This window comes from Nelumbo nucifera, chromosome 7, assembly GCF_055504915.1.
Source record: "Nelumbo nucifera cultivar China Antique chromosome 7, China Antique-T2T, whole genome shotgun sequence".
NCBI lineage: Eukaryota > Viridiplantae > Streptophyta > Magnoliopsida > Proteales > Nelumbonaceae > Nelumbo > Nelumbo nucifera.
Genome location: NC_142655.1, coordinates 59,902,530 through 59,918,692, shown reverse-complemented (window position 1 = coordinate 59,918,692; position 16,163 = coordinate 59,902,530). Strand labels below are relative to the sequence as shown.

The window sequence follows — 16,163 nt, the reverse complement described above, 5'->3', positions numbered from 1 at the left end:
CTACTACTACCAAAGGTAAATTAACCCCATCCTAATATTTCTTGAACTTTCCCAACATTTTTCCAGCCATTACTTAAATATAATCATACTTGCTCAATAGTCACTCGTCAATCTACACGCGAATCTCATAAATATCAGGAGAAAAAAAGGTGGATGTTGGATATGTAGTCCTTGAAAATGCATTAGTTGCCTTATAAAAATATTACAAACATTCACAAACATCTTGATTAATATCCCACTCCCCAGAAGATGGATTAAGATTATATTCTTTATCAATTTGTTACAATTGAGTAAATGCATCCTTATACTCAAGTGCAGTTTTGAGCATATCATAGGATGTATTCCATCTTATAGGGCAATCTAGAACCAACTCCTTTTTACTATGATATTTAATTTATTTTTTGTCATTTCAAGTTTCTTTGGCTTGAACTTGTAGATATTTGACTGATTCTCTGATTTTTCCCATCAAGTGCCTAACAACATCCAACCCATTTTGCACAATGAGGTTCAAAACATGTGTTGTACAATGCACATTAAACAATTCTCTTGACAATTGAAGTTTACCCTGCCCAAAAAGCCACTCCTTTATGTTTCTAATTATAACATCATTCTTATAAGCATTATCAACAGTGAAAGCCATCGCTTTACTATCAAGGTTCTAATGCAAAATAAGATACTTGATGATTTTAGTACGGTCTAAAGCATATCATGCTTATCTCTAACAGCTCGAGAACCTATAATCTTCTTTCAATTGCCACTTATCATCGATGTAATGTGCAATTAAACAACAATGCCAATATTTTGCCCTAATGTTCACATATCAGTAGTGATACTAACCCAGGAATGAAGCATATCAAAATTGCCATAAAACTTCTCTTTCTCGTCCTTATAGATTTTCATGCAATAATTCATAATTGTGTTGCATGAAACCATTTTAAACATAGAATTAAAACCAGTAGCCCAAATCTCAATAAACTCATACTCTGCCATTCTAAATGGTTGGTTATGTTTGATAGGTATTTTGCAAAGTCATATATATTCTTTATAAGGACCATATCTCCATCCCTCAAGTTTGTGGGTTGACTCACTTACATTTGTAGAAATTGCCAGCATTTGTTGTTCAATTTCTCTTTGTCCTTTTGGTAATCTTCGTAAGCATTCTGAAACATGATTAACTAGATGTGTGGTCCCACTAGTGCTTAATGCATTAAAATAATCTTGTTTACAATAATTACAAACACCTCTTTTTCATTTTTTTACATTAAGGACTATGTCAAAATTGTTCCACACTTAAGATGTTCTTTTTATTTTTTTTAGGACCAATGGGGGAAATGCAGCACTAGGACTATTCACATTTTCACCATTTTCCTATTGGCATTAGGTTTAATGCTAGATTGAGAATGACATATTTAATATTTTTTTTTCAAAAGTAAAAATGGAACCTAAATAAAGATTGTCCAAAATAAAGTTAAAAAATATTAGAAGTTTAAAACTAGCAATGTAAATGAATAATCATAAAATAAAAATATTGAGAAATGAGGAAACAATAAATATTCACAATATCATTTATGAATTAGGACAAAAAAATTGCAACATAACTGCTGTCTACATGATTGTAAATCTGTAATCTAGCATCTTTAAAGATAGAAAATCTAACTACAATATCATTTAGGAATTAGGTTTAAGAAAAAAATCTATAATCCAAGCATCTCTAGAACTAAAAAAATATAATGAAGTGCTTCTCATTTGTGACTAAGAATCAATAAACCAATAAACCATTTAGGAATGATATTATCTAGCTTATAACTAGAAAGCAATAAACCATTATCTAGATCAAATGATATTAGGATTAGGATAAAAAACCTATAGCATAACCATAAACCAATAAACCATTATCTAAATCAAACGATGTTAGGATTGGCACAAAAAAAATCTATAGCATACTAGCATAACCGTAAACCATAAAATCATTATCTAAATCAATGTCAATCTATAATCTATTCTATAGGAAAATGAACATTCTTCATCGGCATTCAAAAATCAATTTACCTTGAGAAAAGAGGTAGGGGATTGAGATGGAGATCATAGACATTGTAGGCAGTGGGCCAAGTGTGATGGCGGCAGTCATGCGTTCAACTAGTGCGAATGCGATGGTAGTTGTGGTTGGTGATGCTGAACTTTTGGTAGAACAACACTCTCGCAGTATTTGCTTGGGTTGAGGGCCTTGAGGCGCTGAGTAGTATAAAAGGATATGAGTTAGAGTCTTAGAGAGAGAGAGAGAGAGAGAGGAAGAGATGATATGCGGTAGTGGCCAGTGACCGATGTTTAACCATCGCCATTGACATTGCCATTGATGATGGTGGTTACTCGGGCAACGGTGATGCTGAGTCGAGACTCAAAAGAGGAGAGGTAAAAGGAGAAAATGAGAGTCAGGAGAGGAATGAGGAGAGGCAGAGGATTAGGGGTGGTGGCAGGTGACCGGTACTCGATTGCCGACTGCCGAGTTGTTGATATGGTTGTGATGGTGGTTGCTCAGGTGATGATGACGAAGGGAGGGTTTGAAAGGAGATGGAGACCGGAGAGGTTCAAATGTTCATGTTCATTTGATTCAATGAGAATTGAGAAAGGAGATTCAATAATCTCAATTTTTTATTTACTTTTTTAACCTTCTTTACATAATTGGTTCGGATATTTATCAGATCATATCAATGCATATTTGAATTTGATCGAATATTCGATTTGAATTATCCGAATTCGATTATATGCCGAATCTTGGATTCAAATTTAGATATTCGAATAGCGCTTACAGACCTACTAACAAATTAGAAGATGGTTAAAGCTAAACCTTTCCAAAACCAAACATAAGATATGAACATGATATAACTAAGGCTATTTTTGGTATCAATGCCATTTTCTCACACAATAGCCACACCTTGAAATTCAATATAGTTACTCATTTGCAAATTTCAAATTGATATTTAGTGTTAATGAGGAACCATTAGGTGTACATAGGCAATAAAGAGAAAAAATGTTTCTATTGTAAGAAACATGAGAATGATGTTTTCTTCAAAGGTGGCTCTCATATTGCTCAATGCTCTTAATGTTGCTTTAAAGAATGCACCATATCAATGGACCTTGAAATACATGGATATAGTCATAGAGATATTTTTTTGGGGGGAGGGGGGTTAACAACATCCATTTGATGCCTATAAAAACAAAAAAGAAGTTATACAACCCAAATTGGCGAGCTAGATGAAGGGATGTGATTCAGTGACTTGCAAGTATGAAAGGCCAAATGCCTCGAGGTGGATCCCTAGGGAGAGACTCCGATGCTCAAGTTAGTAAAGTTAATGAGGATGGTCGAGTAGGTTGAGTTAAACTAGTGAAACCGAGTTAGTTGTATGAGTTGTGCTTGTGAATGAAAGATGAATTGAAGAATGCTAGGAAGGTTAATTAGATGGCAAGTGTGCAAAGAGTCTTACCTTGGTTGGTATTCTCTTAAATAGATGTCTAAGGAGCCATTGCACCTCCTATCTATGAGACATGTGTCATCCTTTCAAAGGGTGTTTGGTTAAGTCGTTCCTTGATGTGGCCTTCACATTTCGCCATAAACAAGATGAGGAGAGTTCAAGCCATTGCAATACTTGAATGGTTGGAATCGAGATTTGCTCCTTAGACAATGCACCTCATAGCCCCATCCCACCTTGTAGGGGTGCAAACGATATTCGAAAATTCGATATTTGATATAATCAAATTGAACTTGGATAATTTGAATATCTAGTCGATCAAATTCGGATATTCTATTCATACTGAATAGTTAATCAGATTCGAATTCGGATATGACCTGATTCGATTAGATAAATATCCGAAATCGACAAACTATTTAATTCTTATATATAATATATAAATTATTTTATATAATATATATATATATATATAATAATTAAGTTATATAAATAATTTATATATTTATATATTTTATATCAATAAAATATTTTTATTTATTAATGTTCTAAAGTAATTAATTAATTGAATTTGAATCGAATCGGATATTCGAATATTTAATGGGATTCAAATTCGGATATTAATTTTCAATATCCATCCGATATCAAATCGAATTCAGATATCAGATTTTCTAATCGAATTCAAATATTGCCTATTCGATTTGAATTCAATCCCTTTACACCCTACCACCCTCTATACTGATGTGTGGCGCGGAGACTCGTTGTAAGGCTGGTGTGAGGAGCACTTTCTGAGAGCAGATATATACTCGAATAGTTTGCCTACAACTTGCCAATGTCTACAACGTGTCCCACTACGGAAATGACACGTGGTGTTTCCTCCCACCAAATTGCGAGTCATGGAGTTAGGGCCGACACATCACAGATATTCAACTTGTACACGTGTCGGTTCTTCATTGGACATGGATTATAGGTGCACCAAGAGTATCGCCCATATTGACCCACACGGGGAAATCGGGTGTATCCAAATTTTGTCATTTTGACCATACAATATGCATAGTCAGGGAGTCAGGGTGGAACTAGCAGTCACGTGCCCACGGACCCGAGGGTCCGGAGCTGTATTGTTGACGTACAATCACTATACTACTCAGTACTCCATCAACCAAATCAAATTACAACTTACGGGCTTCAAGGCCATTGATGAATGATCTTTAGGGTGGGCCACATGCTGCCACAAAAATTTTCAACTCTTCATTTCAAGCTAAAAAGATTCCAATCGATTGGCGAGAAGGCAAAACTTGTCTCACTGGAACGATGTGACAACATGACGTACAGTGCATGTATTGATACTGATAGACCTCTACAAGTACCTTAAAACCTTACATACTTATTAATTGTGCGACATGGCAGGGAGGCCCGATAGTCTATTAGCCCATTGGCCCAGTAGGCAGTAGGCCTTCAGCCTACTTACTTGTCGACTTGTCGTCATTAGAGAGTCTCCGGAACGTGTTTTTTAACGCGCGTGGGAGTAGAAAATTGTAATACTCTTTAAATTACGTATTTTACCGCCCGAATGGGTGTCATGCATGGTAGATGCTTCTGGATTGATGCTTTTTCCATGTCTCATGCATGCATGTTGTGTGATGTTGACGGCTCCTTCCTTCGTTGTGATTTATTTGGAATCTCTGTTTTTTAATTTTTTTCCTTAATTTAAAATTTAAATCGCATCTACTTTATGACGCTGTGGCTGTTCTCGGGTTGATCGGACGGCACCCAGCCAGCTATCTAGTGATTCGTGAATCCACAGAAACCGTCCAATGTATGACTATTAAATGACGTGGAGGCCACAGCGCCGTTCCTTTTTCTCTTGACCTTTTGGCTTTCTTGCAAGAGCAACGTTTTTTTTTTTGCTTTTTTCTCTTTCTTGTATTTCCCTCCGCTCCTCCTCTTTTCGCGGCCTTTCTTCTTCTGATCCTTCAGCTCCAGGGTTCTCCCGGTTCCCGTCCAGGCTTAAAGCGGCTTCTATGCCAGTAGGCCTATATCTATACTGGTTTTCCGTTTTTCTCAGAGGTGGTTTCCCGGTGGTCCGACTCCTTGTTTGGATCGAGCGGTATCTAGGCTGATCTGTTAGTCTAACCGTAGCTATTGCTTTTCGTAATCTAAAAGGGTTTTTTTTCCCCGGTCTTTCAGAGCTTTTTGCCGGTGGACTTCCTTTTCTTAGAGGCCGGTTTTGGTTCCGGATTTGAAGCGGGTTCTCGGCCGATCTATTCGCGTAGGAGGATCTTGGTTCCGTTCCGGATTAGGTTGTTTTGGAGGCGGTGTTTGACCTCTAAGAGCGGATTTCGGGTGAGGTCTCGTAGATCTGTCTCAGCCGTCTTTCGAACTGGAGGGAAGAAATCAAGGATTCTTCATTGGGGATTTCTGGTGTGATCCTATGGCTGCAAAAACACAGCCCGAGAAGCGTATCCTTGTTCTCTGTCTATGCGTATTTCCTTTTGTAATCTGAGTTTATTGTTTTGTTTAAGGGTCTTCTTCTTCACAGTTTTGTGTGGATTTGTCTTTGGAGTTCTAAAATTTTGATCTTTTGCATTCCACCTATGGTTCCTTATGCTTTCTTTTGCTTGGATTTGCCACTCTGTTTTACTTTCTGGATCTAATCCTCTATTTTTTCCCGATATGTTCTTTGTTATTTTTCCGTATCGAATTTCTCGTGTATTATTTTTTCGTATTTTTACCTTTCTCTTTCTTTTGTTCTTCAGTTTTTTATTGGTTTTGGAGGGTTCAAGTTTATTTACAGTTTCTTACAAAATAAAAGACCCCTTGATTTACGGTTTTTGCTCACCCGCCCATGGCTTTCGGATGGGTTTTTCTTATACAACAATCTTTCAGGGGTCGTAAAATTTCAGAGATCCCACTGCGTCAGAGCCCTTGATTGCGTAACGTCTGTTGCTTTATACGTTGATGAAAGATCATTTTATGTGCGTTTTATTGATGGCTGAGTTACTTACCTGGTCTTTTACAATAATATGTGGTGTCTGTTTTTTTTTTTTTGTTGGAAATGTTTCTCTTGTGCGTACTAAAAGAAATCAGCCCAGATGGGTTATTTTGTTGTTTTTCATGTTTGAGCCTTGACTTGTTTGTTATCAGCTCTAGATGAAACCACCAAGAATCGTAAAGTCGATCGTTCTAAACCCAGTGATGCCAATCTGGTATGAGTTCAATTGTGAGTCTCTTTTTGCGTATGATATATATGTTTTTTATTTTGTAAGTTATTGACCAATTGCTTCTTCTGGCTGCTCGTTTTGGAATCGTTTCTGGTTTATATCAGGCTTCTTCAAAAGATGGAAGCCCATCTGATGCAACATCGTGTATATCCTCTGGGGATGTAGCAGGGAGTATCAAGGAAGGTGACTTGGATCGTGAGTCTCTGGTGGCTGAGCATGGCATGTACTATCCGGCTGGCAGCTATTATGGATACTACTATCCAGGTTCGTCAAAATTAAGAATAAAAAATCTGGTTTTATTTGCGTTTATTTATGTGATCTGACAGTACTATGTAAACAGGTTACGATGGTTCTCTTGGAGAATGGGATGATCAAGGATACTTCATAGGAAGTGACGGTCTAGAGGTTCAGTATCCTGTAAGTTAATTAAGCAGCCTGCACTTTTTGATGATCCGTGTGGGGGAAGTGGTTGATGCATTAAGTGGTCTTTTGCATTCAAGTGTTGCTTTGCTTATTCGTTGTTTCTTGTTTGTCTTCTAAGGATTACTTGGTTTAGTTTTATTATATGTCTGTGTGTGTTTTTATATGTATTGCAAGTTCTAACGTCTATCAAACATTGATCAAAATTCAAGAAGTAAGGTTATGTATGGAATTGCCTCACATTAGAGTGAAATTGATGCTTTCAATTCTTTACATTTAACATGAATGAATTGATATTTTGTTTTGCAGCTTTTGTAATTGGGCCAAGCTATCTTTCTTTGGGCTTGCCTTGTTCAAATTTGGTTTAGCTACTAGCCATGCATCTTACAAAAGGGATTCATATATTTTCACGTATCTTTATTGCAGTTGTGCATCCTGCGTCTTTGAATCTTTTTGCTCCCTTACATGGTTCTGATATTTAATATTTGTACTTAATGATGGGAATATGGTTGAGGTAAACTTTGCTTATAAAAATTTAAAAACATAGTTGAATCAAGTGTTACTATTTATTCTCCTTATCTTATTGTATTGTGACCCTTTTAATTACCATGTTGCATGTGATAAGAGGAAGTTTTACGCGTATGTACTTTGAGTTAGGTAGCTTGGTTATTTCATGAGGTAACCAGGATACTATAACATGAGGAGTGAGAACTACTAAGGTGGGCATTTCATTATGAAAGAAATGGAAGCCTTAGTGCTTCGGGTATGGGAGTGTCATTCCATGATTGCAAGGGTGATATTTTTTACCAGTAACATAAACAGAGATTTTGCTAGATGACAGAAAGCCTTACATAAGTACCTATATTCTCAATTTCTTAAGAATGTAGGATATATCCACAAGAAGAGTTGAAACTGACACCGAATGGTGATAAAAAGGAAAAAATTATACAGCTGTTACAAAGTTATTCTCGGCCTGGTTCCCCTTAGTCTGCCTGGTTTCCGGTAGAACCTTGCTTTTGCCAATGCTTCAACCACACTATTAGAAGACTTGGGATTCCACCTGAATGAGCGGTTCAAGTGAAGGCTTAGTATTTTTTACCTCCTTTATCCTGAACCTTAGGGGCCATGGACCATCAGATTCTGGTCTGAACCTGGTTACTACTTTGAAGTTCCTTCACTGACAAAACGTCTCCAATCCAGTGATTTAAAAGGCACGCCTCTAACATGGGATTCCACCTGAATTCAAGTGAAGGCTTAGGTGATGTTTGGTACTGTTTATGTTTATTCAGTAAACGTTTATTGATGATGCCACTTAGGCGCCATCTCAGCATTTTCTCTCTCTTGCTCTTCTGCATACATCGAAAATGTAAAAGGTGAAGTTTGGTTTATGTGCATGCCAGCCGTTTGTAGAAGTTATTTTTTGAAGCTTCCACAAATGGCCAGGCGTTTATTCCCTGATACGCTGAAGTGGTGCCTAATGGTGCCTAGTGGTGCCCAGTTGTCATAAACGGTTGCAATTATTGCATTTCTCGGTTTTACCAGCAAATAAAGTACAAACATTTATTCAATAAACATAAACGGTGCAAACACATACTTAGTATTTTTTCCTCCTTTATCTATTGTAATAGGCATTGCCTATTAATTTTCAAGTTCAGTTTGTGGTTTCATAAATAATGTCTAGATTTTAGTAAATAGGCTCTTCCCTCAGTGTAGATTATAGTTATTGTTATTATTGTAGGAAGCAAAAAGTGAATATGGATAAGCATATTGACCATCTTGTAAAATTGTGGAGAGTTTTAATTTACCATAAAAAACATTTGGTTAATTGGATATTTGTAAAGGGTTTCTAGAGATGGCTTCATGGACACAAACAGAGTCATGGTGGTAAATGTGCATACTACATAACACTTTATTAATATTGGTTCCTGTATTCTTGATATGGATGTCAGGGTTCTCTATATGTTGGCATATTTTAGGATGCTTTGATTCATGTCTTTAGTTGGTGATGGTTAGATTGGTTAGGGGAGTTTGTCTTGTTGAGCTAGGTTTGCGGTCATAATAACAGGTTTGGTGTTTCTGGTTGAAGTGGTGTTGCAATGCACTGACGTTGTGATTGAGTTCAATGAAAATGGGAACTTGTGTTAACATTCTCTTTATTTTCCTTCCAGGCAATACAAGCTGATAATGGATCTCTTATCTACTATACACCAGTGCTTCAACCTGGTTTCGTTCCTTATGGTTCATACTTGCCTGGAGCCACAGTTGGAATTGATGGTCAGTATTTGGGTCAACAGCCATACTTTCCAAGTCCTGTGTTTCCACAATCCATTCCTTCCCCTGGATATTTTCCAAATCCTGTCCCTTTTGGTTCGGAGGTAGTATCATCATACTTCTGGGATCCATCTCTTCTAGTTGGAGATGCGGGCAATGGAAATGGCTATGGAGTTCCGACAATCACGGGTTCTAAACCTAATCTCTCTTCTCCAGCTCATAACCTAGCTTCTGTTTCTCCAAAAACTTTGTCAACAAAGACCAATAATCAGGCAGAAATTAAAGCTTCAACCCCACCATTAGATGTTACATCAGGTGCTGGCGTGCTCAACCAATTAAAGCCAACAAATAAGGTTGTTTAATGCCTTTAGCTTCATGATCTTGTGATTTCTATTTTACTTTTCTTGTTGAATTAATTTTAATTTGTGTAGTATTTTCTGGGCCTCATAACTTGGTTCCATTTTCCAGGTAGCAACTGCTTTGCCAAAGGGATACTTTCCTTTAGCGAAGTTACAAGGAAAGAGTGGTCTGCTCTATCCTAACACTCCTATTAATTTCAAAGCAAATGGACGAGGTTGGAGCGGCACTGAAAAGCTTAAATCAAAAACTAGTGGCATTAGTGATTTTGACTGGCTAAATGAACAGAACCGTGGTCCTAGAACAAATAGCACCAAGGTCCCTGTTTTGGAAGTTGATATAGCTGGAACTTTGACTCCTGATGGCAACAACCACCTTGACATCACAGCCCCTGTTGTCAGGAGGGAACAGTACAACCTTCCTGATTTTCCTACTAAATATGATCATGCTTTGTTTTTTGTCATTAAATCTTATAGTGAGGATGATATTCATAAGAGTATTAAGTATAATGTGTGGGCAAGTACTCCCAATGGGAATAAGAGACTAGATGGCGCCTATCTTGATGCACAGGAGAGAATGGGGGAGAAAGGCAACAAATGTCCAGTCTTCCTTTTCTTCTCGGTATGCTTACACATTTGGATGTGGAAACGGTTTCTAGTTGTATGAAGTTTATTTTATTCTGGGTGGTATGTTCATTAACCTGCTACTTGTTTGTGGTTCAGGTAAATGCAAGTGGTCAGTTCTGTGGGGTAGCAGAGATGATTGGCCGAGTAGATTTTAACAAGAATATGGATTTTTGGCAACAAGACAAGTGGAATGGTTATTTCCCAGTGAAGTGGCACATCATAAAAGATGTTCCAAATCCACAGTTTCGGCATATAATACTGGAGAACAATGATAACAAACCTGTAACAAACAGCAGGGATACACAGGAGGTGTGCACTAACCTGTTGATGCTGCAATGAGATGCGTTAGGTTACGAATTAGTTGCTTCTAACCATTTTTGGGTGTCATGTTGTCTCAGGTTAAATTTGCCCAAGGCATTGAGATGTTGAATATATTTAAGAACTATTCATCGAAGACATCGATATTAGATGACTTTGCTTTTTATGAAAGCCGCCAGAAGGCAATGCAAGACAAGAGGATAAGGCCATCTACACCCCGTTTGGATCATGTGCAGGTTTTTCTCATCCTTCTAAATTGTTTTTCTCATCTACACCACGTTTGGATCATGTCAAAAACTTGTTTTCCAACGATGTATGGATACTAATACAGCTGTTTATCAACTGCATTCAGAACTTGGTGAAACCGGAGCCGTTCTAGTTTTAGCTGAACAGTCGACCGGACTCAGAAGAATGCTAACAATATTTCTTGTTGCATGTCTTTGGTAGTATGTACCTTTGGATTTGTAGTACTGATTGTATACGATATGTCTTCTGGCAGAAAGCGGGTGATATCACACAAGTAATCACTGGTCTTCAGTCGATTGACCTTAATGCTGCCAAGAAGAGCAATGAAGAAGTGGCGGTGCGAGATAAAGCAAAGGATTAAAGGGAAGAAGGCCTGAACGTACAGAGCATATATTTCAAGCGAGCATCACCTGAAGGACCTAATAACAGGCTGATGGATTGAAGGTGCCAATTCTATCGTCAAGGGAGGAAAGGGAAAAACCAAAAAAGAAAAAAAAGTCGAGATACTTTTTGGGTTGTGGAATGTTGCAATGAATTGATCTTTTGTTGAGGGAAGCGAGATAGTGGCCTGGCTCCAAGGTGCTTTTTTGGGTAAATGAAGGGAAAAAAAAAGAAGAAAGCTGCAGTATGCTTGGATGCATCGGCGATTGGCAATCCTTTAATATCGGGTTTCTCTGTAGTTTTTGTTTTCTAATATTTCTTTTGGCTGTAGGATCTGTTTGATCCACAGAATGTGCGTGTAGCGTACTGTGTAGTTTGTTGGCGTAGTGGGGGTGTGTGTCGTGTTGTGTGCGTCGGTGGGTGAGGATGTGAATGTAGCCGGGGCACAGTTGTGGGATTATTGACTTTTAGGTGGACGGATGTGTGGCCCCGAGCTTCAGCATTTTAGTGGTAATGTTTTTTCTTTTCAATTTCTTTTTTGTAGGGGAAAATGATGGTGGAAGAAAGAAAGTGTGAAGAGGAGGAAATTATACAACACAGATTTAAAGAAAAAGTAAAAAAAAAAAATGATGAATGGATATGGTTTCCTGCTCTCTCTCTCTCTCTCTTGTTATTATTCCTTGCCATTAACTTGGCTGTTACACGAAACCTAGAAAAAAATTCCTCAATACTTGTGCCGAATGGGTGTTGGGGCAATTTGTTGGTTGTTTGGAGTGGCCGAGCTGAGATATGTTTGGTAGGGTTGAAAATTGAAATAACTTTTATTTCTGGTGGGCATTAAATCTAAATGTGGTTGTTGACATGTCACAGCACAGATATTATAAGTCATGAGTCAGGTTCCATACATCCTATCCCATTCCATTTAGTCTCCGTTTGGTTTGCAGGATTATAAGAGCCTCGAATTTGAATGTTCCAACTGTTTGGTTGAGTGGAACTGGAATGGGTTATTCCGATTTCTGTTTGAAAAGCATTCCTTAATTCAAAGAAATGGCCATTTCCTGCCTTTCTCTTAGGCGTTGATCTTAATGTTCATTTTCATTCCTGTCTGAATTAAACAAATTATGGGAATAGATCACTCCCATTTTGATTATGAAAGATTTTGATTCTGATTCCGGTTCTTATTTCGAACCAGCTACTCTTTTTATGGTTTAACGACTCGATGCATCCAAGTTTCTGGTGTCTCGTGACTGTGAAGTGATGGGAGATTAATTAGGGGACAGTCTATAAACACGGTTTCAGCTGTGCTGAAAATGAGCAAAGACATACTTTAAAGTTTAAACCATCTGATATTACTAAAACACGGATTCAAATTTCTTAAAAGTCATCTTTAGACATTAATCTTGCCTAAGGTTCAAAGTATCAATATGTATTAGCCCATATTAGTTGATATGTATTATTCACGCCCCTATAGTTGGTATATTAGGGGTCTGACTGGTTCTTTATGTTATCTAGTGGGTACCCATTATGACTTCTCAATGGCACCTTCTGCTCCGGGGGTGCTCTTCAGACTTCAGAGTTCAGCTTGAGCTCCATGCTTCATCTCCTTGAAGTGAAGCTCATGAACCTGTTTGGCAAAGGGGGTGGGTTCAGGGCAAGGACCATATTATCCGTTTTTGACCCTGCTTCTGAAATTAATCCCATCCCTGTCCTTGATTCCTGTTGGGGCTAAAATGTGTCCTCCATCTGCGACCCCCAACGGGGATGGTCCCCACCCGTGGTGTCTCAAGTCCTTGAAATATTTTTTGATAATAAAAGTTTTTTAAAAATAAATTTACTTAAAATAAATAAAAAACTTAAATTATAAATAATGTCAAAAATAGTAGGAGTAGCATTAATCAATTTTCAGCAGTAAAGATATACTTAGTCAATTAACTAAACCATAAGGATAGTTTAAGAAATTTACTCTTTAAAATAAGCACATTAAAACTAAAATTGTGAGTGTTTAAAAATAATTATTTATTTACCAATAAGCATTTATTTATGTTTGAAAAATAAGCTTGATGAAATTTTAAACTTATTTTAAGTGATTATTCTGTTTTTGCCTGTCATATTATTTTGAAAACACGTATACTAATCTTATTTTAAATAAATATTTTTCATTAAACACACATAAATGCTTATTAGAATAAATACTTATTTTACAAATAATGACTTTGGCTTAAGACTAATTTGACTTGTGGCCTGCTGCGATGCTTGGCTGAGAAAAAATGAATATAAAAATGGACTGCTATGTTATTTGCCAAAGCCGAGTGCTTGTGAAATACACCTCTGATAAGCTCAAGCTTGGGGCCTTGGGTCTCATGCTCCGGTGAAAGACTCTAAATTTAATGCTGTAATCGTCAGCCGTTGTTTTTACTTTATTGCCCGAAAAAAAGTCGTCAGTTTTATTTTATTTTTTGTTATTATTATAAAAAAAAAATGAAAAAACTCACGCCGTTGCCGGGGATCGAACCCGGGTCGCCCGCGTGACAGGCGGGAATACTCACCACTATACTACAACGACCCTCATGAGTAATGGTCAATAACGAATCGATGCCAATAATACCAGATCCTCACTTCAAGCCCTTGTCAGTTTATTCCCAAAGATAATATTTCCGACCCTCCCTTCTCAGTTTTCACTTCCACTTCCTCTTCTCTCACACGTCTGTCAATGTGTTTTGAAAGTCCTATATTTGACTTGACTCCGAATCTGATTATTACGGATTTGAATGTTAAAATTTGTATCCAATTAATTATCAGATTGATGGGTGTGGATTTAATCTCATCCGATCATTCAAAATCCAAATCTGATAAAAAATTATTATAATATATATATATATTTGTAAATATATAAAATTCATAATTAATAAATTCAATATTTAATATTTACATGTATTTATTATATATGCATAAATTAAATATAATTAGGTTTTTTAAATTTTTTTGGTCATTTAAAATACAAAGGATGGTTGTTGATTAAATATGAATTCAATCCGAAATCCAACATGGCAGATGTAGATTTAGAGATTCGATCCGATTCAAATCCAATCCATTTACAGCCATACTCCCCTCTATTTTGCCCAAATTTCTCTAAACCTGCAATCATATTTATATGTGAGGACTGAGGAGTATCCACATGATGCCCCTGCACCTTGGTTGCTCCATTTTAAATTTGTTATATAACTTTTTATAAATTGAATATTTAATTTTAAGAAATTAGTTTTGTTCAAAATTTGGACCACCCAATATTTCTAATTCCAGACATGAGATGGGCAGTCCATACATAAATAACAGGGCAGAAATGAGGAATTTCGGAAGCTAATAACGACTTTTGAAAGGCAATTTTAGAAGATATTAGGAATAATTAAGACATGAGAGAGAATATGGTTGAGAAAGCCACATAAGTCTTGAATGAACATAACATCTTTGTAGACAAAATTTAATCTGTCTAAGCACAATATTAGAAATACCACCTTTTTCCCGTTATTTTCTTGTAAAGTATAAGACTGATTCGGCTTTCTTTCAAGATAAAAGGGGATTTTTTCTATCTTATACATTAGCAAATGGCAAACATCCGCCCTTCAAATCAAATACAGCTTAAAGGATTTAGGTTCATTTATAATAAAACTTTAGTCAATAGATACTAAATAACTTTTAAATGATGCATCTTTATATAATTTCATCGGGTCAGGTCAAATGACAAATCTAAACCCGAACGATAAATAGAGAGAGAATTTGATTTAGCCACAAAAGAATGTGGGGATGCTGCAATTTTTGTGAAGGTGGCAAGACGCAAGGGATAAGATGATTTGGAAAGTGGGTGGGAATATAATTGAATTCCTGCAAATGGAGTGTGGTTGTCCACCCAATTGGAATCCATCCTTTAGAAAACAGACAACTTGATTCTCTGGGGGGTATCGTGTCCACGTATCACAATATATGCATTATCAAATTGAGCTCCAATTGTCCAACCAAATTGATAAATCCCAAGATATTTTCAGAGCTGAAATGCTCATTTTGATGGTGGTGGAGGTATATAGGGTCTTCTGACAAAGATTTGGACGAGGTTCTACTGCTACTGCTACTACTACTATTACTACTGTTAAGGCTTTACATGTTCCTAAAACTATATAAAGAAGACCACACCAAATGTTCTGTCACCACCTTTTAGTCGAAAATGGAATTCAACACCATGGTCCATGGATCCTATTTCATTTATCTTGACATTTTTCACATTTTGGTTGATTGTTGCATTCAAATTGTATAAATTAGGTTTCTACTATTATCGTTCGTTGTCATCATCATCACCATCCTCCATGTCTGGAATTTTGAATCTATATACCCTTCCTTATTCATTTGATATTACATTGGAGTTAAGGTATAGGGTAAACGTTTTGAAATTTTAATATGAATAACACAAATGTCTGAGTGTGAGTTACAACTTTGCAAGACAATCCAAAATTAGGAAGACTGATTTGGGTGCATGCACTGCACGTTTTAAGAAGTCCCATACATGGGGTAGGAGGCTTTACTTTATAGGAAAAAGGAATTATTGGGCTTTGGGAGTATCAAATCGAAAGTGGCAGCATAATTGAGGCAGAGGCACTAATAGGCACTAATTTGGGTTGGATGGGCTCGGGTAGGGTGGTCAAGAGTCGAGTTTTTTACGAGTTATTCGAGTTTGGTTTGGTTCGGTTTAAATTGAGATTAATTTAGTTCGAGCATGATACATTGGTTTGTTTGCTAATCGAGTTAAGTTTGAGCCTAGTGAAACTCGGTTCGTAAGATTCATGAGCCTAGTATAATAAATAAATAATTTT

General features: G+C 36.8%; 1 protein-coding gene and 1 non-coding gene across 7 annotated transcripts; one reads left to right on the top strand and one right to left on the bottom strand.

Annotated features, from left to right (window-relative positions):
- The first annotated feature begins 5,349 nt into the window (after positions 1 to 5,349).
- Positions 5,350 to 11,957, top strand: ECT8 (evolutionarily conserved C-terminal region 8). 6 transcript variants are annotated; one of them, XM_010262518.3, is made up of 10 exons: positions 5,354 to 5,571; positions 5,652 to 5,923; positions 6,609 to 6,670; positions 6,790 to 6,949; positions 7,026 to 7,102; positions 9,274 to 9,729; positions 9,845 to 10,354; positions 10,456 to 10,668; positions 10,758 to 10,913; positions 11,177 to 11,957. In XM_010262518.3, the coding sequence occupies exons 2-10, from the start codon at positions 5,896 to 5,898 to the stop codon at positions 11,282 to 11,284; spliced, it is 1,770 nt and encodes a 589-aa protein (XP_010260820.1). In that variant the 5' UTR covers positions 5,354 to 5,571; positions 5,652 to 5,895; the 3' UTR covers positions 11,285 to 11,957. The 6 variants fall into 6 exon arrangements, with proteins under 6 accessions (XP_010260819.1, XP_010260823.1, XP_010260820.1 ...); XM_088890907.1 differs by having other exon boundaries at positions 11,030 to 11,957; XM_010262519.3 differs by having other exon boundaries at positions 5,356 to 5,531.
- A 1,838-nt stretch (positions 11,958 to 13,795) lies between these two features.
- TRNAD-GUC (transfer RNA aspartic acid (anticodon GUC)) lies at positions 13,796 to 13,867 on the bottom strand. The gene has a single exon. It is a non-coding gene; the product is annotated as a tRNA-Asp (tRNA).
- Positions 13,868 to 16,163: the final 2,296 nt, after the last annotated feature.

What these genes read in the sequence shown, in the direction of transcription:
- ECT8 (XM_010262517.3), top strand. Translation starts at nt 5,896, where the DNA reads ATGGCTGCAAAAACACAGCCCGAGAAGC. An exon ending in TTATGGATACTACTATCCAG is followed by an intron (nt 6,950 to 7,025) that starts GTTCGTCAAAAT and finishes CTATGTAAACAG; the next exon opens with GTTACGATGGTTCTCTTGGA. An exon ending in ACAGCAGGGATACACAGGAG is followed by an intron (nt 10,669 to 10,757) that starts GTGTGCACTAAC and finishes ATGTTGTCTCAG; the next exon opens with GTTAAATTTGCCCAAGGCAT.